At 46.9% G+C, this 25,877-nt stretch overlaps 1 protein-coding gene across 1 annotated transcript in view; it reads left to right on the top strand.

The window, feature by feature from the left end:
* The window catches only part of PNN (pinin, desmosome associated protein), a 330,597-nt gene that overhangs the window by 28,979 nt on the left and 275,741 nt on the right, over window positions 1–25,877 (top strand). The window contains exon 2 of the mRNA XM_069637495.1: window positions 21,005–21,094. Within this exon, the coding sequence (XP_069493596.1) occupies window positions 21,005–21,094 (90 nt within the window). The remainder of the gene's footprint in view (window positions 1–21,004; window positions 21,095–25,877) is intronic.

Genomic DNA, 25,877 nt, shown 5'->3' with positions numbered 1-25,877 from the left:
ATTAGAACTGTATAAATGGAAGTAGCCAAGTAACACACTCACGGTTTCAGTTGTTATTTATTTAACGTCCTTTTTAAATAAAGTTTCTTTAAAAAGGCAAAAGATTGTAACGATACCAATATACTTGGAAATACTCTTCAGAATCAAAGCCAGTGAATAATCTTTGGATATGCTTTAATACACTTCTCCTACGCCCAGAGGTGACTTCAATCACAATGATAGTATTTGCATTTATATATTACACTAGCATGCTTTGTAAATTCAGAGTTGTTGAAAGCTTAAGGGAAGCAAAAAGGTTAGGACGGTTTCTCTGAAAAATGTGAGGATAACTGAATCCTCCAACAAAGTCTAGATAAGCCATTCCCAGCAGTAACCGTGTTTAACAAGCCACAACCTATGTTGGGAGAAGCAATACCAAAGTCAATAGATTTAGAGTGCCTGTATGGAGCCAGGACAGCCAGTCATTAGGACAGTCTACGGATCTGATGCACTTCTTGGATAAGTCTTGCACAAAGTAGTTCAGAAAAATAACTTGTAGGAACACTAGCTGTTAAGCCTGTGTAAAGGGAGTTGAACTCAACTCAGTAAGTAGGTGCAAACCTCAAGGGAGACGGCACGACTTAGAAGCTAAGTACCCCCAAGCCCAAACAGTACCTCTGGTTAGAAGAAAAGGTGGTCCAGTTGGATTCAGTCTTGATACAGCCAAGCAGACCCTGGTTCCTGAGCCTTAGTCGTGGGAATAAGAGGGATGACGTCTGGAGGGCTCCTGCGGCATTACTCAAGAAGGTCTGCAGCTATGGGTTCTTTTCATTTCAGCAGTACTTCGCGATTTCAGCGCTTTGTAAAACTCACCAATGTGGACCGCTGGACACTAGTTGGACTCCTTGCTCCCTCAGTCCTGCACTCTGGTGAGGAGACTCTCTAGATCGGAATTTCATGCTTCTGCAAGGTCCTAAATAGGCTCCTGGAGCTTTTGGCTGGATTAGTTCAGCGGCAGACCTTGCACTCTACTATGGGCACTCAACTCCTTTCATTCGGCTTCTGCATCAACAGAGGCACAGCAAATCTGGGATAGCGCCAAGTGGAGTTCATCTCTGGGTTAGTTGGTCCAACTAACTGAAGGGGAGAAGTTGTTCCTGCATTTTCTGTCTAGTTGAAAAAGGTCAGCACAGCAGCAGGGCTTCACCAGGCAATTGAAGGTCCAGGAAATTGCAGCAAGCTGATGTTTGTCCAGTGGTCGACTCTGCCTGTAGTCCCAAAACCCTAATCATTTAAGTAGGTTTCTCCCATTCATGTACAGCCTAGACTGTCAATCACACAGCAGGGTGACTGTCCTTTCATCTGGACTAGTTCTGTTCAGGCATTCCTAGAGACAGATGGGGGAGTTTCGGGACCCTCCCTCACATCCTATCCTTCCAGACACACTGGAGCCAGGGGCAGGCTTCAGGGCTGAAGCCTGCCAAAGGCAGGACAAAGGGCTCAAACCTGTCTCCACACAGAGTAAAAGCCAAGCAAGACTTCACAAACAGAAAATGGTGAAAAAGGATGATTTTTGGGGGTGGGGGGGTGGGGGGGGTGGAGGGTGGCACTTTGACTAAATGGTCACACATGGGTGCTGTACTGCAGCTGAGGGTTCAGCCTGTGGTAGAGCAGCACAATGGTAGGACAAATTAAACCACTGCTACCAGCCATTTGAAGTAGTGAAGATAACAGTCAAATGTTACATGAGAATGTAGGATAAGGGCTTCTGGTTAACAACCAGCACTCCACATAAAATGGTGTGTGCTGGACCTACAAAGAGAAGGTAAGTAAAGTCAATTTCACTTTACTATTCTTGAACTGTAGTTAACACAGATATTTAAACCTTATGAGAAATCCTTTGGATTTCTCAAGTGACACTGCAGTGAAGGTTGCCATACAAAACAGATTTCTATGGAGTTTGTCAGACTCCAAAAACAGTGAAAACACAAAATCCAAATCCGGTAAAGGGGAGGAAAAAGGTCCCACTCACTCGCGGGGGGGGTGGGTGGGGGTGGGTGGGGGGGGGGTGGTTTAAGTCCCGCCAAAGAGCTGAAAGGTTGAAGGTAATTGGCACAGAAATGAAATCTCCCTAAAAGATGAACGCATCAAAGTGCTTTAATCACTGGTGCTATGCAATTTGCTACACTTTTCTTCCCAGTGTTCTGTGATGGAAGGACTAGCAGTACAGGGATGATCTTTGGTGTCTTCATTTTCATTTAAATGTTACTGCCATTTCTTATAACAAAACATAAACACTGCGCCCTCCCCTCCCATTCTCCCACCCCCTGTAGAACAGCTGCTCCTTCATTTCAACCAATCACCACTCCACCTAGGCTTAGTCTTATCCTCAAAACAAGTCCAACGGGTGAATCCTTTAGGGACACCAGTTCACCCATCTTTATGGAGGATGTCCAATACCAAATCCCAGTCCTTGAATGTCTTCTGATCTCCTTGTATTGTATAAGTTACCCACTCTAAATAAACATGGTGCCAGATCTTCGCCAGCCACTCCAATTCAGTAGGGGGGCGACCTCTGTTTCCATTTCTGGGCGACCAAAGATGAATGTAACACACTAAGAACTATATACGCCTTTTTTTGAGGTTTCGTTAATAGCTTGTCCAGTAAATCACCCAGGCCCAGCATCGATTCCCCCACATCTCTACTTATTTGAACCTTGAATGTAGTTCTCATTGGCACTTTAACATCCTTACAAAATGGTTACATAACTGGGCAGTTCCACCATATAGCCCTACATCCTTGCACCCCCTCCAACATTTATGACATATTAGGATAACATTTGTATAGTTTTTCAGGAGTTGGAGATGCCATTGTATCTTAACCCACGACCCACTTTTCCCGAATCTGGAGTGCTGTCATAAGTTTTGGGATCCCTCGCCATACCACCTACTACAGTTGCTCCGATATCTGGTTGTTTAAAACTTTGTCCCATTTGTTTCATAAAACTCCATTGCCCTCACAATTAACTCACCCCTCATTGTAGCTTTACAAGCGTCTAACTGTCCCCCCGGACATTCCTGGAGTCAGTTTTGTTTCAAAGAACTCCCTGATTTGACCCCTTATCTCATTGCCTAAGACTGGATCAGCTAACACGTGATTTGGGAATTTCCAACTCCACATTCCTGCTTTAGCTCTATCGTTGTGTGAGCATGATTGGATAAACTAATGGGGCCTAAATCCATTTTGCTTACCTAGCCCAGTAACGTAGCTGATGCCCATATATCTATCCGGGAAAATGATCTGTGAACATGGGAGTAGAATTTAAACAGTCTTGTCCCTTTCTCAGTTTCTTTCCAGGAATCTACCATGGCAAAACGTGTCATACTTGCTCGATGTGAAGGGCCTCTGAGTATTTGCTGTTGCACTTCTATCCAAGAGTGGGGCCCATGCTATATTAAAGTCTCCTGTTATTATAATTTGTCCTATTGCGAATGTCTGAAGTTTGTTCAAAAATCAATCCTGACCAGTGTTGTAGGGCATATATTGTGGCTATAGTGTACCTTGAACACCCATATGGATGTGAACAAACATCTCCCATTTTTATCTGTTTCTCTTGCTATTATTTGCAATCCCTTAAAAGCTATTAATACCCCTCCCGTTGCCCTTTGTATCACTTGTTGAGGGGGGTGGAGGTTACCCTTTAATATTTACTTTATATCTGTCCTGTTTACATATGTGGGTCTCTTGTAGTGTTGTAATTTCTTGTTTCCCCTCTTTAAGAATTGTTATACCCAAGTCTTTTAACCAGGTATTTAAGCCCCATGTGTTTAGAGATAGTTGGATTCCTCTTTTAACCCCCATAAGTATTGTGGTCAAGTAATTTTCCCAATAGCAGCTGTCCTGAACCCTGGCCAATATTCTCTGGTCACACTCCACCGTCCTTGCCCCGCTCCCCTCCCATCACCTATGTAACACACCATGTAGGATGAGTCTCGTCACACTCTGGAGATATAACGTGTGGGTCTACTAGGACTCGACCCCTCCCTAATTCCAAGTGCCAGGCTCGCATTCACACCTACCACGACACTGCCTGTTCACCAGATCTACCCCACTGAGCAATAAATCACTTTTACCCATCACCCAACTATATGCCCCCTCCATGGTCAAAATCCACCCTACCAGTTGTCCTCCCAGAAAGGCTATGATACCCGTTATTTACCCAATCCTGATGAAATGTTCTTCTGTGGTCGCACGCAAGCTTTCCTCCATTCCCTTTGTTTAGTCCTCGCTGGTCTTGCCTCTTGTTGATCAACCCCTTCTTCCAGGTTCGATCCTGAGACCTTCTTTGTACGAGGTGAGATGATGCTGTCGTCCCTTCCAAGAAAACAATCCAAGTGGGAATGTCCATCTGTACCCTATTTGAGCTTGCATCAGCACGTTAACCACCGGCCATCAGTCTGCGCTTCACTAGAGTGGATTGCGTGAAGTCTTGATATAGCAGTATTTTAACCCCATTTGCTTTGATAGTCTTTCTTGCTGCTTGTAAAATCCTCTCCTTTTGACCAGAATGCTGAAAAGCAGTTACCACATTGCAAGGTCTGGCGCAGGGATCTACTCTCCTAAGACCTACACGATGAATGCGGTCCAAGGGTACTTCTCTGGCCTCCAGGTGTAGCAAGTCCGCTAAAACTCTCTGCACTGTCTTTTAATTCTGTCCTCCGCACTCTCTGGTAGCATTTTGACCCTAATGTTGACTCTCCTCTAGCGGTTTTCAAGATCTTCCCTCTGAATTTCCATATTCTGAGTAGTTGTTGCTAGGCTATATGTTGACATGCCTATTTTGTGTCCTCTGCCAATTCCTGAATAGTGTTTTTGGTAGAATTAAGTCTTTGCCCAATTTCTACTAGGATTGAGCCAGCTCAGCCCGATTGCGACTGTAGGGTCTCTTCATCTGGTCGCTAAAAGCTTTGAAACATTGCTGAAACGCGTTTCCTGGCCCGTTATCCGAGTTGGTGACCCTATTGGGATCTCCTGATCATGGAAGGTCTGTTCCTCAGCCAGCGCAGACTCTTCCTCCTTTCTCCAGAGCTTTAACATCTCCTCTTGCTGTTTTTTTTGTCCCTTTAGGGCCCTTCCTTTAAGATCTTTTGGTCTGTTCCTTGACATATTTTTGAAAGTGCGAGAGTAGTATTCAGAGATGCTAATCATTCACCCCAAGGGGGCCCTCACACTTTTGTCCCTGAACGCTATTGATTTTAATGGGGTTCCACAAATCCAACCCAATTAATCAATCCTTCTGGGAGATTTACACCAATATTGTGGCTACCCCAGTTCAAAGCTCACCAATGCATGCTTCTGTTGTTGCAAGCACTTTTCCTGAGCAGCCCCTTCGATTAATTCCTCCAATGCCCCTTCAAGTAGCATGCCAGTCGGGTCTGCTCACCTTTCGATTCCAGATGCCCCTATTGGTGACCCAGCCAGTCACCCCAATTCCAGGCCAGCCGTGCACGGTTATCAGAACACCTTCTCCGCCACCAATGAGGGGGTAGGGGAAGACAGATTAATCATTCTGACCCTTCCCCTTACCCCTGATTTTTTTAAAATGGCAGCCAAACTGACCTTGATCGAATTCTGGTGCTTAATTAGTCTGCCACTATCCAGTTCCTTGGGCTCTGCATCTGTTCCCTGGTCTGTATGCCGAGAGGTCTATATGCCACATGTGCTCTTGTTCTGGTGACATTGAGTGGGAGCGCCCTCTTTACAGTGTGAGGTTCCCGTTGGCCATCCTCTTGGTTTATAAAGCCTTTCTTAGCCCTGTACTACTTAAACCAACAGTGATCTTGGTCGTAAAGGTGAAATCTGCACAATATGAATTGTACACCGCTTTGCCTTTTTTAGGTAGCATGGGCCAAGTGCAGGCCGTGCTCTTGTGAGCTAGCAAAAAAGCAGCCAAACGGTAGCACTGTGAACCCAGTACAAAGAATGTCCAGTCGAGGTACCGTTTTAAAAAAAAAGTCTGAAATTAAAGATGCACCCTTAAAGAGGAAAAAAAATGAGCTACCAACCGCTAAGACTTTTTGAAGTTTTCTTATTTAACCACAATCTAACAGACTTTCATGTACTTTTACATGATCATATACTGACAGTGACTGCATAACCCCCTGCTCCCCAAATCTCCCTCCCTTGCCCCAGTCTATTTCTATCTGTTTCCATGATAAATCTGCATTTTGTTCCCGCTGGCCTTCCTGGGCTGCCTCTTGCCACACTGTGGTTTCCGTAAGTGACCATTTCTGGAGGTCGCTCCACCACCTGCTTATGTCTGGACCTTTGGGTGCTTTCCAGCTCATTGCTATCCGGCACTTCGCTAGGATATATACTAAGTCCTTCAGATTTTTCACATGTCTTGCCTGCTTTGGGCATGCAAAAACACCAACCATGCAGGCCTTGGGGGATCCTGTGTCCAATGTTACACCTGTCTTGGCTAGGGCCAGGGTTATATCATCCCAATTTAGATTTCTTATCACATGGCCTGAACATATGTACCAGGCCGGCATTAATCCAAATTTAGGGCAAGGCTTTTCAGAAGCATTGCTAAATTTGGCTATTCTACCCAGGGTTAGGTATGCCCTATGTATTATGTACATTTGGATTAGCTGGAGTTTCTGGGCACTTTCTTATAAGCCAATGTTCTGCTCCATTCTGCGTCTGTCACTTTCTCTTGCAGGTGTGCCTCCGAGCTAAGCCTAGTCTGCTCCTGCATGTCCCCCTTCTGTGACATTAATAGCTCATATATTCTCGACACTGTGTGCCCGCCATGTGAAATATCATTCCTTCCATTCCTGACCATTTTTGCTTACTCATTGTGATGAGTGAGGCGTATGTTACGTGTTCTACATGTATACCTGTCTCTGCTGTAAGCGCTCAAGTCTATAGCCTGCCCTCTTGTAATACATCTCCAACCGTCCCCACTCCCAGGGGCTCCAATACTTCCTCGCATTTAATCTGAGTAGGGATACTTTCTTTCTTAATGTCCCTAGAGGACACACCCTACTCCCCTCAGATCCCTTCTCCAGAAAGCGCAAGGCCCCCTTCCATACAGTCTTACCTAGTGTCGTCAGCTGTAGTTTCGAAACCCTCTGCACCTCCGTCCACATCTCCTTCAGATAAAATTGGGTACATGCTGACTGCAGCAGCCGTGTTTCTTGGTCTCCTCAACCGACAACCAACTCGTAACTGGCAGGCCAGAAAATATGCCTCATATGAAGTACTTTAATACCTCACTGATCATATGGCCTCTGCATCCTGAGTTATGCCATAGAAAGCTACGGCATATTGTGTAGTGTATTGACAAAACCTTCAGGTATATTGTACAGGATGTTACTAACGAAATGCAGAAGGCTAGTAAGTACCCCCATCTTTAACAGTGCTGCCCTGCCCCTCACTGAGAGCAGTAGCCTGGCCCAGAAGATCAGATTTCTCAATCTTTCCCATTGCTTTCATCGTGTTTTGTGTATATTCTGTCTTAGATCGTGAAGGATGTCTAATCCCAGATATTGGAATGAATTCCCTTTCCATTTGATCAGCAGTACTGGTAATGTGGTGCTCTACTATACAACGATGGACCACAAAACAAGGCACGCTAGGAAGAAGTGTATGCAGTTCAGTGGCGTCAACGGAGCGGTGGGATACTAAAACGGGACAGTAAGCGCATGCAGCAAAGTGAATTGCCCAGCAGGGCAAGAGGGGGGCCAACAGGGCGCAAAGAGCCGCATGCTGGATGTGATCAAATACAATGGATACCGCCTCGGTGGTGACACGCAACTGGGCGACCACCCACCACTGGCCAGGGAAATACCACACCAGGGGGATCCCAGATGTAAGGGTAAAACTTCATGTGTCCACACTGCCTCCTTAGCCTTCATCCCTGAGGGAGAAGTTCATATGGTAACTTTCAATCACCGACTGAGTTTCAGCCAGTGTTTGTTTAGTGTCCCTGGGTCTGTGGTAATAGAATGTGGATGTGTACAACTCCATACCAGATAACACGCACACATATCATAAGGACTGTGTACTTGTAAATGGTCAGGAGACCCCTCCCATTGGAGACACTGGGGCAAGCATTACAGAGGTTGATGGCTTTTTCAAACCTGAGGATGTAGCTAATGCACTCCAAAGGTCCCACTTAAATTGCAGGAGGCCCAATCCAAATGGTTCCAATTCTGCCAGCTCTCATTCAGTGCAATAATGAGTGTTGGAATTTGTGCCAGTGTACAAAATGAGGTGCCTGGGAGAGTCCCGTTGGGGTAATTTTAAAACGAGTTGTATCGAGCACCCACAGGCCTCCCAGTAAAAGGAAGCGGGAGCAAACTAGATTGGCAACTTCAGATGATTCTCAGTGGGAAGTTACTTAAGTACCTATAACTCCCAGTCCACATGAAGGACACCCTTCTAATGCCAGGCCAAATAAAGACAAAGGGAAACTAAAGATCTCTGGGGGAAAAAGAAGGGTATAACACCTAAACCTGTTCAGAGGACAAGGACATCCCCGAGCGGACACTCCCAGGTCACCCCAGTGACCCCTTCCTCAGCTGAGGCTGAGTGAAGCGATCAACCCATCTCTGAATGGTCAGCTACTGGTGAAACCGAAGGAATGAACCTGGTCACCTCAATACTGGTGAAAGTGAGCTGGAAGAAAACCTTCCATATGTTGGCGATCTGGTTCCTAAAGACCATCTTGAGCTGCAGACTTAACTTGCACAAGGTGGACCCTCTAGGGCAGACTTCAAGAGTGTCCCTATCTAGAAGGTCTTTGCCAACAGACAGCTTCCCAGCTGGAAGGGCAAGAGCCAGGGAAGCATAGACTTTACTGGGAGGATGGCCTAATGACTGAGTCTACCCTGCCCCAGGAGGCGAGACCGAAGTTCTTAGTTAGCCCATGAGATTCCTCTGGCTGGTCACTTGAGTTTCAAGAGGAGCAAAGGGAGGCTGTCTCTGTATTTCTACTGGACCAAGATGGGATCCGATGTCAGAATTCTGGCAAGAGTGGAGCCAGGAATGTGGCCCCTTTAGTGCCCCTCCCAGTGGTGGGAGTTCTTTTGAGAGGGTGGGGATTAGAGATTGTTGGTCCCCTAGACCCTCCAACCTCATCAAGCATCCAATTTTATATTGGTTGTGGCAGACCATGCTACCAGGTATCCTGAAGCCATACTATGTGAACTGTTACTGCTCAGGCAGTGGCCAAGGCCCTCCTTGGTATCTTTACCAGGGTTGGTTTTCCTAAGGAGGTCCTCTGACGGGGGTGGGGTCCCATTTTATGTCCCACTACATGCAGACCATGTGGAAAAGCTGTGGAGTGACGTATACTTCAACAGCCTACCACCCTCAAACCAATGGGTTGGTGGAGAGGTTTAACAGAACTATGAAGAGCATGATGGGTGCTTTAGAGGAACCCCTTTGAAGAAAGTGGGACCTTTTACTGCCATGGCTTCTCTTTGCTTATAGAGAATTCCCCCAGGAAGGGGTTGGTTTCAGCCCTTTTGAAGTTCTCTATGGTCATCCGGTTAGAGGCCCTTTGACCTTGATCAAGAAAGGGTTGGAGAGTGTTCTTCCCTCAAGCCTGTGAGTCAGATTATGTGCTGGGTCTCCGGCGGAGAATGACACTCGTGACACCTGCTTCTGATAACTTGAAAGCAGGTCAGGCTCCGTGTTAGGCGGAAACCTGTGCAGTTCCCTCTGGGACCATTGCAAAAGGTTTAGGACTAAAGGTGTTCGGCAGTAAACCCACTTGGTAGCAGTCTGTACCACACAGATTCACTTGGTAGCTGTGGCTGAGCAGTCAGACTTCCCTCAAGAAGAGTTAAGCAGTATGTGGAGTATACAATATAGGGCAATTTTTCACAGTAAGACCAGCAAACGCGCAACAAGGCTCGGTGTAAAGATATTAAGGTAGTTATTTATAACGGAACATCTATGGAAAACACTATGGCACTATCACAGCAAACACTTCAATCACAATTACTCTATGAAGAAGAAACAATCAAACCCCCTAACAATATTTCAACAAGTCTAGGTTCTACCGGCATCACTTATTTGCAGACAGAGGTGTATGCCTCAACCTAGATGGCACTCTAATATCGGTTAGGGCGGGAGAGAAAAATAAGCAGGTTACGAAATCAACACAGTTCAATACTTCACGGGAAAAATGCAAGGCAAGAAGATAAGAACCACAATTGATCATAAAGTTCAGAGGCAAGGCCCACTCGGAGAGAGGCAAGGTGATATGTCCCAAAAAGTCTCTTTGTGGAAATGCGTTCAAGTCTGTGTAGCAAATTGTTATTGGAAGATTGAACCAGTTCAGAACAATACGCTAGAGAAAGCTTGGAGGCGAGCCAACGGAAAGGGGAGGATTAAGACACCTCACTCGATCTGATCGAAACGGAAGCCAGGCGGACACGGTACCTAGTTTGTGGAGGGCAGCTCCGGCGGGGGCAGTTGTTCCTGGTGGTGGATGCACGACGGGTCTTTGCCAAGAGTAGAGATGATCTCGTCGAAGAAAAGTGAAGTCCTGTGCACCACCAGGGAAGAGACCAGCCGCGGAGTGCTCCGTCACCAGGCACCACCTTTTGGTCGCGGTACAGGGGTAGTGGCTATCCGGTTGCCGGGGTGCTCTGCACGGGCAATTCGACCACTGCGTCCTGATTTGAAGAAAAAGCAAAGGGGACTGGTTGTTCCCACCAGTCGGGGGAAGAGACTCTCCAGCAGGGAGATCTCCTCTGTCGTCGGGAAGTGGTGAGTCGGTTCCGCAGGGCTCCACCGGAGGTATCGTTGTGCAGGTCGGCTCGGCGTTGCCATCGTCGGATTCTTAGGTCCTGTGGCGACTTCTGAAGATCCAGTCCCAGAAGCCCTGCTTTTATGCAGAAAACCCATTCATTCAGCCTAGCTGTCAATCAACACACGCTAAGTCACTTGGGCCAATCACACCAGAGTGCGACCAGAGTTGGCAAGGCGACTCGGTCCAGGGTGCCTAAACCCCCTGTGGTAACCCAGACAGAATGGCACCACTTTGGAGGGTCTCTGTACAGAGACCCACCAAAAGTGGAACAAAGGGCTCAACCCTTGGTTTAGGAGTTACAGACACCATTTTAAAAACCGAGTTCTGGCAGAAAATACCATCCGATAAACTTATTTAAGATAGGTAGACTGGTGGTACGTTAGAGATTAACGAGGAAAAGTATCAATCTAACAATGGGACGAATCCCATAGGGTTATGTTCGGGGTTGAACATAACAAGTAGTTTCCACTGCCACCAGCCAAAACTCGACGAGGGGGGGATGGGACAGTGCCCCCTCGAGTAACAGACCTAGGAGGAATCTAATTACCCCTACTAGTACGTCCACAATAAGATGGTTTGTACTAGTTCTGTTAGTAAATTTAGGTCTAGTAAAGCCAATGGTGACTTTACATGTCCGGGGAGACAGTAGTCAGTCCCCGGGTATGGAGTCTATGGTGGAGGTCCGCTAGGACGCCCCAGTGTTACGGCATGTAGGGTGCGGTGTAACACACATAGAAAAACATATGAGACCCTATGGAGTAAAAGACCCCATAGCCCATAGAACACATTGACATTCAAAGGAATTACACACATTCATGTCCAGGAGTGGGAGGAAAAGAGTCTCACTCTTGGCAGGATGGAAAAAAACAAACTCCAGAAATCCAGCAAAGCTGCTGGGGGACTCACTAGGTTAGGAAATTCAGCCTAAACAGAGAATTCTCCCTAACACTCTGGTCAAACATTGGCATGACCAGAAGGCCACAATGGTGGAGTTTACTCCAGACCCACTTGTTCTGGATTGGAACCTTAAAGGTTGTGGGTTAACTTCGAGAAGTCCCTTATTTAGTGACTTGGGCAATCCCAAGGAGGGCCCTTTGAGTCTACCACACTAACCGTCTGAAAGCTTGTTTCCAGGCCAGAACTAGGAGTTATGCTTCTAGCCTCTGATCAAGAGGAGACTGAGACTGAGAGTGAGCCTCTCCCTGATCTCCTCTGGGACAACCTTCAGATGAGAAAATTGAAGGAGTAACTCTCTTCTGATCTGACTCTGAACAGAATCCTGAACCCTGCCTGTTGTTGCAGATCAGTTTACCTCCATGTTCTCACGAACACCAGGCTTGACCCCTTGGGGCCATCATGACATTCTCACCGGTGGTAGTCTCCCTGCTTGTGAGGTCTTGCTTGGGTTTTACTCTGCGCGTCAAAGCAGGTTTAACCCTTTTGTTTGTTTTGCCTTTGGCAGACGTCAATGCTGAGACCTGCCTCTGGCTCCAGTGTGTCTGGCAGGGCATGAAGCAAGGGAGGTGCCGAAATGCACCTAGTGCTGATTGGCTGGCTGTCCTTCCAGGACAGCCACCCTGCTGTGAGTGACAGCTAGGCTGTGCATGAATGGGAGAAACCTGCATTAAAGGCAAGGTTTCTTGGACTGAATGCAGTCTACCACTGGACGAAACCTCCAACCAAGGTATTGTGAAGAGCAGCTTGCTGCATCCTCCTGGACCCTTGAATTGCCAGGTGAAGCTCTGTTGCTGTGCTGAAACTGTTTTTCCGAATAGACTAGAGAAGCTCTGGCGAGGACTTCTACCTTTTTGGGTTAGTGGGACCAACTAACCCCAAGAATAACTTGGTTGGAGGACCTTCCCTATCTGGCTGTACTTCTTTGCTGCTGGAACGGAGTGCCAGGGGTCGAGAAATCTGTAGTCTAGTGCATCATCTTTAAGCTGGACCAGAGCTCCAGGAAGATCCGGAGGACCCGCTCTAAGTAGGACAGCCAGAGCCACCTCACCAGAGTGCTGGACTCCAGAAGCAAGGGAAGCCCATCAAGTGTCCAAGATCTGCGGTGGTGCTATTTGCTGGTAGCTGAAACCGCGAAGTGCCACTGAATTGAAAAGGGCCTGTAGCCACTGCTGACCTTCAAACTGCAGGAGTCCTCCAGCTGTCCCTCTTGGCCCCACGACTGAGGCCCAGGATCTGCAAGACTGCAACCAGAACAGAAGCCAGCTGGATTCTCTTCAAACCTAAGGTACTGTCTTGACTAAAGGGATTCTTGTCTGTAGCCTACATCAACTCACTTGAGACTTATAGTACCTTTTTGCAGAGTTGATCTCAGATGTGTCCTTCACAATCCTAACAGCTTGTGGCCCAACTGTGATTTCCTACAAACTCTCTAAACTTTGCAAGACTTATCTAAAGAAGTGACTCCGCTCCATAGACATTGCTCAAACTGACTTTGGCTGTATTTGCACCCTGCAAACCCTTCTGACCCCTTCTAACTGTCCCTCATAGGTGGTGCATAAGTTTAACTTGTATTGCTGGGAAAGATCTGATCTAGACTTGATTGGGAGATGGTGCTCAAATGCTCTGAGAACCTGTTAACCTTGTTCCTTCCCTAACCCTCTCCTTTTCCACAACCTCAGAAGTTTACAAAATACAAAGTGATCTATAAATGCCAATACTGTCCTAGTAATTGAATTCACTTTGGGGTGTAGGGAGTGCATGAAGCTTCTCTAACAAATATCTACTTGCTTATATTCTGAGTGGAATTGTTTTTATTGTTGCATATTGTTGCATATTGCCCTTTTTAAAGGAGTCTTATTTAAAACTGACAGTAAAATTGTTTTACTAGAATCCCTTGACAGTAAAGGATATTTGTATACTTGTATTTGTGGATTTCAATGCTACAGCTCACATTTTACCTCTTGAGATGCTTGGCTGCTCACTCTACCAACTTGTGTAGTCTACCAATAGTTGGGTTGGCTAAATACCAAGCGGACCAGACTGGTGTAGGCTCCCTGAGGGTTAATGCATACACTCTTGCCTAAAACCTAGTAAATGTAGTTCACAAGGGATTGGAGGCCGGACCCACAGATGGTCCCTTGTCCCTTTGTTGCTCTGAGTCCGAGTATAGGGGTCTCAAAGGATGAGGGGAGTCGTTTTATTCAGCCAGGAAGATTTCCAGGGAGCACTTATAAGGCTGCTTCTTCCTGTCGGTAGGTGGGCATAGTTGCTGCAGCAGGTCGCCACAAATGGTCCTCTGAGGTGAATGGTGCGGGAACTGCAAGGAGCGAGCAAGGCCCTCCTAGCTCCACCTAAACGGCAGAGGTCTTGGGGGAGACTGGTACCCAAACATGGCTCCAGTGAAATACCTCTTCTGGTCTCCAAAAAAGAGGGACTGCGCCCTTGTAGTCAATTTACCACAGCTGATTGATCAACAGAGCTCCCCCTCCCCAACCTGTGCTCATCATCCTTTAGCGGAACAAGGACATCCCTGGCCAAAATCCGACCTACAGTTCTCCACACCCCATGGGCCACCTGAAAGACCAGAAAAGGCCCAGACATCAGCCACTTCAGTCCCCACTTGAATACATCCGTGCTCCAACCCAGAGCCCAATTCCCTGCCATCTTGCTCCAGGGCCCAAACTTTCCCCCTGGCACCCAACTCGGTCTTAGCACTAGTCCCCTTACCCCAGGTCCACCCACACCACCTCATACCCTCGTCCCACGCCCTTCCCTGACCACCCCTTCCCCTCAACCTACCGCCAATACACCCTCCTCGGCTCCCTCGCCAACAGTCCCCAACTTGACCCACCCAACCCCACCAAATCCTCCATCTTATCAACACCAGGCCAGTCTCAAAAAAACAAATGTAACATCTTTGACCTTATCTCAGACAAAAACAAAACCCAGACCTACTTTTCATCAGACCAGGTTTGCAGATGATTACGAGCCCATTGCACACCCAGCCTTCTCTTCGAGCTACAACCTTGTTGTTGGGAACAAATCAAGAAGGGGTGGTGTCTTGATCCTACACAAACCCCAATTTGCACTTATCAAGGACACCAACTAATGGACTATGAAACCTTTTTGTAAAACTCCAATTCTCACCCTCCACCTCGCACAGCTTCCTACTCCTCTACAGACCACCTGGCTACAACAGACGTAGACACACTCAGCAACGCTCTTAAAGCTAACTTCAACCTACATCCAGCACTTGCCATACTAGGTGATTTCAACAACTGGTTTGACTCCCCTTCAAACCCCATGACTGATCTCTGATCACCTAGAAGTCTTTAACCTGAAACAACGCATCTCTACCCCCACCGGAGGCCACACCCTCGATGCGGTCTTGAGCGCGACGACTATATCCACACTGCTTCTGCGTCCCCCGACATGGACAGATCACTCATCAATTGGTATCCAGTGATTTTTAGCGAACTGTTTATTGGAGGCATTTTTTTTTTTTTTTTTTTTTTACTGAAATCAATCGTAGGGGAGTTTGGGGGTGAGCTCCCCCCAAATAAAACATTTAAACATTTTGGGGGATATTTGGTTTTGGTAAAATCAATAAAACCTAGCAATCTTTTCAGTACCACTCAACCACAGCCTGCGCTGAAAGCATGCTTGGCTGCCACCACACCTCACCCCATTGTGGAACAAAGTCGTTATCATGCCAACACCCTCCTCAACTCACTCCCAACACACTCCCTCCAGGAAGCCCCCCATCAAATTGTTAGACAACTGGCTCTCTAATGCCCTCACCCAATCAAAACAGCCTTCTCAGAGATGAGGCACCACACCCAGATGGTACACGCCAACCTCAAATCGCTATAAACCCTCGAGCACCATCTGGAACGGTCCTGGAGAACCAACCCTACCACCCAGAACAAAACCATCCTAGCAAGACTAACAAGGGCGTACAGATTGGAAATCTTCAACCAAGAAAGCATTCTAAAAACCAAGAAAGCATTCTATGGGAACACAGTCTTGAACTCTCTCAATCCATGCAAAGAACTGTATAGAATAATGTATGACTTTTATTCTCCGGGCTGCTCTTCCCCCTCCATCCAACTCCCCATTCCTATGCGATTCCTTATAGGAACACTTCCACAACATCGATATCAACTGACACTGCCATTTCTAAACTAGAAACAATGCTCCCGCCAATTCCCACTTTTCCCATGCAAACTCCCTCCTGACACAAACATTTGCCCCTTTTTTGTCTGATCTCGCACCAGGAGTTTCTCGCTCCTAGCACAAAGCCGCCCATTGGGTTCTCCTGGAGACCCTTAACTGCCCGCCTTCCTCAAACATCCTACCCTCCATCTGTGCAGGCAGTTTCGCACACGCTCAATCCTTAACCACTCCCTAATATCGGATACCTTCTCCAAAGCCTTAACCTCCTACATCAAACCTCTCCTCAGCTATCTATAGCATTGAGGTGGCGAGTGACTTTTCTTTGGATGGCTAGTAAATTGCCACTATTTTTGCCCCGAGCTAGGTAGATTAGCAAATTCAATACTATTGGGATAAAGCATTCCCTCTGTGCACTCCCCTGGTAGCAACAAATTGGATTAATGACCCCTCCTACTACTCGCAATCTCACAATTTTTCCGGCAGAAACACAATTCTTTGTAGCAGTTCACACCAAGTCTTCAGTTTGAACAGTGTGTAAACCAAAGGATTAAAATCCTTGGCCTACAAGATCAATGTCAAGTAACCATCTACTAGTGTCAATTCCCTTCACCCTTGTCGAGCCATGTTGGTTTTTAATTACTCAACATAGCTGGATATTACTGTGGCTCCAAGTATTTTGTGATAAAAGATGAATATGTAACTGCTGAATGATTACATGAAAACATTCCGAATGCTTTCTAGATATGTTTCCTTCGACTGCCATTGTAGCAAATCAGAGCTTGGTTGATGGATATTGACATTACCTAAAAGATCTAACTGTACATAGATATTGTATAGCCTATCATATGTTGAATTCTAACCTTTAAATTATGTAACTATACACCTGTACCCTACCTTCTATGGATTTATCCGGCACACTATCTTGTATTTCATTTGTAAATCCCTGTACATCTCCTGTGTAACTACAAGCTGAAAGTATTCATGTTTCTTCCTGTTCTACTGTGCCCTGATATCTTTGGGTCTGGTGCGCATTACAAATAAACAATGCATGTCCATATCCTAAAGGTTGAACAGTAGATATGCTTGCACTTTTCTTATGAGCTTTATATATTTATAGTGCTTGGGGTTTTGAAAGTTATGTTGAACAGGTAATTTTCTACGATCATTTATTTGTTCCAAGGTCTTAAATGTAGGCACTTCAATTATTACTAGGAAATGTTTCGTTTTTAGACTTAATATGTATTGTTCACTATACATTTTGGCCGCTAAAGTAAAAGTTGGTATTTGTTAGGCAAGATTGTATGCAGTACCCTGTTGGAGACTGCACCAGCCCTGTCCTCTTGGCAATAGGTAACCCCACAGAGGGGTCAGTGTGTGCTGTAGGGTTGCAACAGTTTCACAGTGACAGTATCCAAATAATGTTTAGAGGTCAACGCCTCTTTTAGAGACCACATTGTACCAGCTACGATAGTCAGTTACACCCCTGCCCAAAAAACCTGAATTAAATCAATAGGACCCATCAAATCTTCGCCCCATCACAAACTGCAATTTTCTGCTGAAAATGACACTGCTACAGAAAAACTAGAAGCGTACGTAGACAGCAATAATCTCCTCCATCCACAGCAGTCGGGATTCAGAAAAGCACACAGCACTGAATCTGCTCTTTTGGATTTACAGACAGAAATGCTAGGACTCGTGGACAAAGGAAAAGCAGGCCTACTTATCTTATTGGACCTCTCGCCGGCTTTAGACTTGTTAGACCATCAGAAGCTCTGAAAGGCCCTAGACTGTCGGTAACTGCTCCCAGGTAGCTATTGACTGGATATCTTCGTTCCTCCAAGCCAGGCAATCCAAAATAATATGGGGTAAATGGCGCATCAACAACTAAACCAGTGGACTGTGGCCTCCCACAAGGAGCAAGATTCTCCCCACTGCTTTTTAACTTGTCCCTTCGGTGCCTTTGCACATTACTAACCCAACTTGGTATATCCTTCACGAACTTTGCTGACGACACACACCTAGTTTTCGAACTCAGTGGAGATTACAACCAAGACTGCAATACATTAACATTAATTTACAATACCATTGAAGCCTGGATGAAGGTCAATTGGAGTCCCCCAACGGCACCAAAACGGAGCTCATGGTTTTTGGCTCAACTTCGGCCAGGAAAAAAGTCCAGATTACGCCACATGGTGGTGGAAAAAGTCAAAACATTAGGAATCTACATGCAGGCATCACTTGGAGCAGAAGCCCAAGTAGCATACTTAAAAAGAAACTGCCAATACTACCAAAAACTCCTGAGGAAACTCAAACCTCTATTAAACGAGCAGAACAGCACAACCATAGCTAGAGCCACGATCCTCTTGTGATTAGACTACAGAAATGCACTAATGTTGGGAGCCAGCTAAAAATGCATAAATCTGTGGTGGGTGATAACGCTGTTGGAACCATCACCGGCAAAACAAAAAGGACCACATTACAGGAGAAAGGAGATATTTGCATTGGCTAGCCATAGATGATAGAATCACATTCAAATTGTTGATGCTAGTTCACCGTCCCATGAATGGAAATGGCCCTATATACCGCCAAAAACAACTTAAGAAATACGAACCAACTCGAAACCTTAGATCCATGAACAAAGGACTATTACAGGTCAAGACATCTAAAAAAATCAAATGGATTAGGCAGAGCATTCCCTACCAAAGCCATCGAAAAATGGATTACGCTGCCTGAATCTCTAAGTACTGAAACCTGCAAAGCTTTAAAAAAGAAACTGAAAACCCCCCTATTAAAATAAGTAATTCCCTAAATTGACTAAATCAAACTGATCACATATTTTTGTTGTCCCGTCACCATGTCCGAAGTGTCTATGGAAAGCGCTTTGATGCCTGCGGGCTGCAGCGCTATACAAGTACTCAAGGGTTTTTGATTAAATATTTATTTAGTTTGATTAAGCCTTCTTTAGAAGGGAGCAAATAAGTACCACTTACATATACTTCAAAATGCACACTGTTTCAATAAATCGGTGAATATCCTTTGGGTATGGCACACACTTTCTACACCCTTGGGTATTAGTTGGGACACTGAGGACATTGATATATCAGTGGTACATTTAAGGCGATACTGAGTTTGGTGTCAAAAAGGAAAAAGTTATGGAAGGAAACGATGGTTAACAAGCTTCTCAAATGGGTAAGCACTTTTGAACCCCCCGGAACCCACTATGCAATGTAGATTAACCCATTCCTAGCTATATCACTAAAAAATGCCTTTTTGGAGGGACAGACCAAAACAGAGGTTAGTCTTCAGGGAGCCAGGACAGCCAGTGTCCAATTGAGCAAAGTCTAGGGGGAGCTAAGGCACTTCTCGCAGGTAAGTAAAAAGTCTTGCACAATGTTCTAGAGTTTTGTAGAAAAATAAATCTGTTGGGCCACAAGCTGGGAGGCTTGTGATGGGCAAAGGTGCAAGCGACTCTGCAAAAGGCAGCGAATGCAAGTCTCAACTGAGAACAAGCAAGCTACACAACAAGAGTAAGTACCCCCTTAATTCACAGTACCTTGGATCTAAAGAAACTAGTTCCAGCTGGCTTCTATTCCTGTTGTAGTATGGCAGATCCTGTTGTTCCTGGGCCTCGGTCGTGGGGACAAGAGGGAGGACGTCTGGGGACTCCTGCTCTACGTTTCGAAGGTCGGCGGCAGCAATGCAGATCAGCAGCACTTTGCAGTGTCAGCTTCTTGCAACTAGCACCACTTCCTTGCTTCTGGGGTCCGGCACTCTGAGGTGGCTCAGGCTTGGTCAGCCCTGCTTCGAGGGAGTCCAGAAGATCTTCCTGGAGCTCGGTCCGGCTTATACAATGCACTCGCTTCTGGTCTTCTTGTCCCCTGGCACTCAATTCCTGCAGCAGCAATGGAAGTACAGCCAGCAAAGAGGATTGCTAGTCGTGTTCGTCTTGGGGTCGATTGGTCCCACCAACCCAAGGTAAGACCACCTTTGCAGGGCTTCTCTAGTCAAGGTAAATTCAGAGCTTTGGCACTGTAGCAGGGCTTGACCAGGCAAACCAACGGTCCAGGAGTTGCAGCAAGCTTCTCTTCCAAGTTCTTCTTCAGATTCCTCCGTCCAGTGGTCGACTCTGCCTTCTTGCAAGAGACCTCGCTTTTTATGCAAGTCTCTAGCATTCATTCGCAGCCTAGCTGTCACTCACACAGCAGGCTGGCTGTCCTCCATGGACAGCCAGCCGGCCAATCCCCTTTGGGTGCATTCCTGTAACCAAGGAGATTAAGTGCAGGGAGTTTCAGGCACCCCCCTCGCTTTCTGCCCTGCCAGACAAGCTGGAGCCAGGGGCGGGTTTCAGCACTGAAGCCCGCCAAAGACCAAACTAACAAAGGTGCCAAACCTGGTTTCGGGCGCAGAGTAAATCTCAAGAAGGGCCTTTACAACAAGAAATGGGAGGGGAGAAAAAAAAGACCAGGCCCATTTTGACAAATGGGCATCGATGGGTGCTATACTGCAGCTGCCAACGCAGCCCGCAGTAAAAACATACAATAGTAGGAATTGTAGAACTGGTAACGTAAAAATGTGAGGTTGGACAAAGGGGATACTAAGTAACCCCTCCAGCAACCTATTGTAAGATTGTGTTGGATCTACAAAGTTAAGTCAATTTCTTTTTACTGCTCTTGGAAACAGTAGTTTATCCAAGAGAAGGTATGTAATCCTTTGGGAAATCTAAAGGACTTCCTGTACCACTGCACTGAAGGTGCCTTGTGTCACACTGTAAAAAGATGCCTATGGAGTTTGTCAGACTTCAAAAACAAACACGGAAAACGCATAAGATTAAAAGTACAAAGTCCCAAAAGAGCTGGGGGTCTCTAAGGTGGGAGGAATTGAACACTAAAAATGAAAATTCTCCCTAACGGTATTCAAATTTGCAAAGGCATGTTTTTGCATTTCAAAAAGTTGTAGCCCCTCTGAAAGTTTACTGTGTTGCCATTGTTGAGTTATATGGTTAAATATTATTTTGCAGTGTTGTGCTTCACTAAAACTTTTTTTGTTTATTTTCCTCTTAGGCCTGCTCAGGCTAGACGTCTTACCATCTCGGGCCCAGTTGTAGGTGGTGCTGTAGGTGGAGGTAGAGGACGTGGTGGTTTGCTGTTAAGGTAAAGTTGCATTTGATCGTGATTATTAATGGCATATTCCTAGCTGTTACCTATAAGCACAGTATGCAAGTCCTTCTAGTGGAAGTTAGGACATCCTAGCCAGACGAGAATTTTGCAGTTAAAAAGGAAACGTATTGCTTTAAAAAAATGAGAATGTAGTGGCAATTGTTAAATTAAAATACTGTTAGCCCAGTAAGTTTTGGTGACTTTCATTGTATAACTTAAAATATTAAACTGACAATGCTGAGATGCGTTGTACCATCTCATTGTAATATTTTCAGTTAATCTAATAAAGGGTACCAGCATCTAACTTTATTTTTAAACTTTTTTTTAAATGTTAACATACTGTGGGCACAGAACATAAGCAATAGGTTTATACCAAACCATTCAGCAACCGCGAACCATGGAGCAAATTAGTGCAATATGAACCAGGCCTGGCCTCCCCTTTACCTTCAGACCACATCAAATGTCTCCCCCTGCTGAGGGGGGGGGGGGTGCTTGACCATGATCGCCAGGCAAAGTCAATAAAAGGGTTCCAGATAGACATACCGGGTATATCCCCCTTCACCCAGTGCAGGAATTTGCTCAGCCACCATAATGTCCCAAATCTTATTCCACCACATCTGGATCACCGGGCCCTCATTGGAGTTCCAGTTTCGGGTTAGTCTGTTTGGCTGCCAGAAGGTGCCCAATTAGTGTGGCCAAGGGGCCAGTAAGGGGAACCGCCCTGAGTATGTCACCCTTTATTACCACCCGTAGGTCCATGGGAAGTGACAATTCACTTGATGTCCTTATTTTGGAGAGCACTTTCTTCCAAAAGACCCCCACTTTGGGACATGACCACACCACATGGAAAGAAGAGCCCCGAACATTGCAGCCCCACCAACAAGTGATGGAATAGTCTTTAAGGATATGATGTAACCTTTCTGGAGTGAGGTACCACATGTATCACAACTTCTAGGCACATTCCCCATCTGTTAGCCATCTTGAGGACTTAAGTCAGCCACCCCTTGTCCTCAATGGGCCTGATGTCCGTTTCCCATTTGTCCCTATGTGGTAAGCGCACCACCGGGGTCCCCTGTATCAAATAGTTTGAATAGCTTTGAGATTAGACCCTGAGGAAGACACCGAGTAGTGTTAACTTGAGGAAAGATGGAGGTCTGCTAGCCACTTTTTTGGTGAGTAAGTGGGAAGCCCTGTGCTGCAGTTGGGCGTAATGTAAGTGCTGCGTTTCCGGAGGGTAAAGGCGTGCTTTGCACTCAAACGTCATTGGGGAACTCTATATGGTGTGTGTGTGATAATCCCACCTGCCAAAGCCAGTTCGGTCCTACCCTGGATGGAAGCTCGGATTGTTCCATACAGGTGTGAGGGGCCCCATCCAAACTGACACTACCCATTTACGGAGGGCCCTTCCCATGTAGTTAAGTGAGTACTTTGTAGTTGCCAATAGGGTGAAACTCAGCTCGCGCCCCAAGTATTTTCTCCTTATAGGGAAGGTGTACCAGATCTACTGCCAGTTGGGCTTGTTGGATTTGTTTCCATTTTGGCTGTAAACTGGGGTCACACCAGATAAGGATATGCAACAGCTGTGTGGCTAAGTTGTAGCGGCAGACATCCGGGACCCCCAGGCCGCCCACTCACTGGTCTCAACATCACCTTTCTGGGTATTATGGCACGCTTATTACCACAAATTAATTTGAGCATCCTGCCCTGGTGCGTGCAGAGATTTGGGTCAGGAATCCTCACAGGCAGAGCCGAGCATATGTACAGCAGGCACGGAATCTGGTTCATTTTGACCACTGAGATGTGACCATAAGATCTCCTGGCGTCCCTACCATAGCAGGTCATCTGCAAATTCCTGGAATAACAATGGGAAATTAGCCCTGTAGACCTCAGAGGTCTTACTCAGGATGCAGACCCCCAGATAGGGGATAGGTTTGTGAGTCGATCTTATGGGGGCCAGAGCCCCCCGATCATACGCCTTTCTTGGGGCCTCAATGGTACATCCAACCCAGGTGATTTAGTATAGTTTACTTTGTACCTAGAGACCTGGCCAAATCCGTCCAATTCCTGCAGCACTTCGGTCAAAGAGGATCGGGTATTACTTGGGGTGAGCAAAATATCCACATAAAGGGATACCTTACGGACCACCTTGTGACGCCCTCAATCGCCCCATTGGTTCTCATGCGGCTAGCGAGCGGTTCAATGCACAAGGCAAAGATCAACGGTGATAGTAGGCAGCCCTGCCTCGTCCCACTGGAGATTGACCATTTAGAAGACAGAGCCTTTTTGACCCTGAGGCTAGTGGATTGTTGTTGATCGCCATCAATACACTGGTGAATCCTGCCCCAAACTGCATCATGACCCCCCCCCCCCCCCCCCTTTGAAGGTAGCCCCAAACCACCCTGTCAAAAGCCTTGTGGGTGTCCAGTGCCACTATACCCAGTTCTAAATCAGAGCAATTCCTCACTTCCAGCAAGCTAAGTTTGCAGGTAGGAAGGCCTTATCCTGGCTTTCGGGGGTTGGGGGGGGGGGGGTCAGAATAGTGGTGGAGGTTCCCATGGAAGGGGGCAACCCCACCAGAGGCCGCACATGTGTTAGAGATCGACCAAGGGGGGAGCCAAGAGTTCACAGAATTTCTTATAGAAGGGAGCTGTAAATCCATCGAGTCCCGGGGCCCTATTCTTCAGGGATTTAATTGCCCAAGCCACTTCCCCAGGCAAGATGGGCGCCTCCAGTGCTTCCCGGTCCTCAACAGATGGGCTTGCCAAATGTGCATTTCTCAGATAGCGGGCACAAGCTCCCTCCAGAGGAAGCTCACCCCTGAATACTTCGTAAATGTGCCTCTTAAATCCTCATTTTATCAGCATCTCCCCTCTGCACCACCCCTTGCTCGTCCCGCAGGCTGAAACTGAGTTACCGTTTTGGAGTTTACGTAGCTTGGCCACTAGGAGGCGATTGACTCTGGTCCCTTTAGAATAGTAGAGCTGCTTTGTTTTTAGCATTGCCTGGGCAGTCCTGTCGGCCAGATGTGCTTTGTTTGCTCTGTGCACCCGGAGCTCGCGAAGTGCCTTACAAGACCCCAACTCTTGTGTGCCTGTTTAGCCCTAGCAACCTCCCTCCTCCCGCTAGGCCTCCCCCACCCTAACCAGCCACCTAGCCCTACTGTATTCTGCAGTCTTGCTAATGAGCTCCCCCTAACCACTGCTTTCATAGCATCCCACACAATGCCCTTCGGAGGGCCAGAGTTTTCATTCTTCTTAAAATAATTGGAGGTAGCCACCCCCAGTGCTCTTGTCACCACAGGGTCTCTGAGCACTGGGTCGTATAACCTCCATGGTCGCCTAAGCCTCTTGGGCCTGTCCATTACTGCCAGGGAGACAGACTGGTGCGTGGTCGGGCAGGGTGCGTGTGCCTATTTCTACCCCTCAAACACATGTGTATAATAAGCATGAGATCCAGCATGTAGACGCTTCTCATCTTGCACAAGCAGGTGGGTCTCCTGCAGCAACACAATAGAAAGACCTATCCCTCCGTTTGCCCAATTTGGATTTTTCTCTGAACTGGGGAGTTCAAATCCTGCACATTCCATGTCCCCATCAACAGGCCCCCCACCTCCTCAGTTTCAGTATCCTTATCATTTCCAGGGAGAGCCAAGCGCCATACCCTAGTCACCCCGGCACAAATTGCCTGCATATTGTTTACACAAAGTAATTGTCTGTCCCACAGCAAACGTTTAGAAGTTAATTCCTCCCCTCATCCCTCAACCTGCTCAAACATGAGCGTGTTCCAGACATCTGGGAACTTTGTAGAGAACCCGACTTGGAGGGTGGGAAGAGCTCTAATACCAAGAAATTCTTCCTCCCAGCATGGTCCCTTCATACCAGCACCACCCCCTTCCAGCTCGTGCCCCCAGGATGCCCCAACAGGCGCAGCTCCAAGGGTCCCCCTCCAACAGCCAACAGGTTAACACACCAGATCTGAGGGCTCAAGTCTTGGCCCCTGCCCCCACCTTGCGCTGTCTTTGTGGATACACTGTCAATCCCATGACTCGGTTTTGCTCGCCTGCTAGTTGTCCACCCACCCCCCTAGATTCAGCAAGCTCTCTGCTTCTTTCAATGTTTTGACCACCGAGCACCTCCCCTGGTGTGTGAAATGGAGTGCTGTGGGAAAGTCCCACCTATAGGGCACCTCTTTAACGTAGCCATTCCATCAGGGGGCACAGTGCCCTCTGCTTTGCCAGGGTCGTAGATTCCCAAGTCGTTATACAGGGAGAGCAACCTATTAAATATAGAGGGCAAGGGCCTGGCTGCAGCCATAATTTGTTCCTTAATTTTCCCCGGGATAATGCATCAGCAGGCCTGTCCTGAGTCGAGGCGACACAAGAGTTGGTTCGGTGGGTCCTGTCCAGTTAATCGCTTGGTCCTCTGGCTACTCCAGTATGCAACGGAAGAGGTCACAAAGCTGGCTAGGTCTTTGTCTCGGACCACTGTGGAGATGCCCCTAATTCAGATATTTAAAAAAATGTTCCACATCATCCTGTTAACCTCTAGAGCTTCCAAAACCTCCATTCGGTTGGTGCATTCCCCCACCTCCATAGGACTGCTCGCAAAGGGTATCCTCCATCACTGAGACCATGTGTTCATTCTCCAAGACTCTTGTTTAATGCCAGGATCTTGTGGGAGTTCTTCCGTGCTTCTGTGTTTCTTTGCAGATCTCTGCCAACAGATACTGCTAGTCCGATTTGGTCGATATCTGCGTTAACACAGCTGTGAGCAGGTTG

The sequence above is a fragment of the Ambystoma mexicanum genome, chromosome 14, assembly GCF_040938575.1.
Source record: "Ambystoma mexicanum isolate Mex_15411 chromosome 14, UKY_AmexF1_1, whole genome shotgun sequence".
NCBI classification, from domain to species: Eukaryota; Metazoa; Chordata; class Amphibia; order Caudata; family Ambystomatidae; genus Ambystoma; species Ambystoma mexicanum.
The sequence above is the reverse complement of the archived record's forward strand: the minus strand, read 5'-3'. Positions and strand labels throughout refer to the sequence as shown.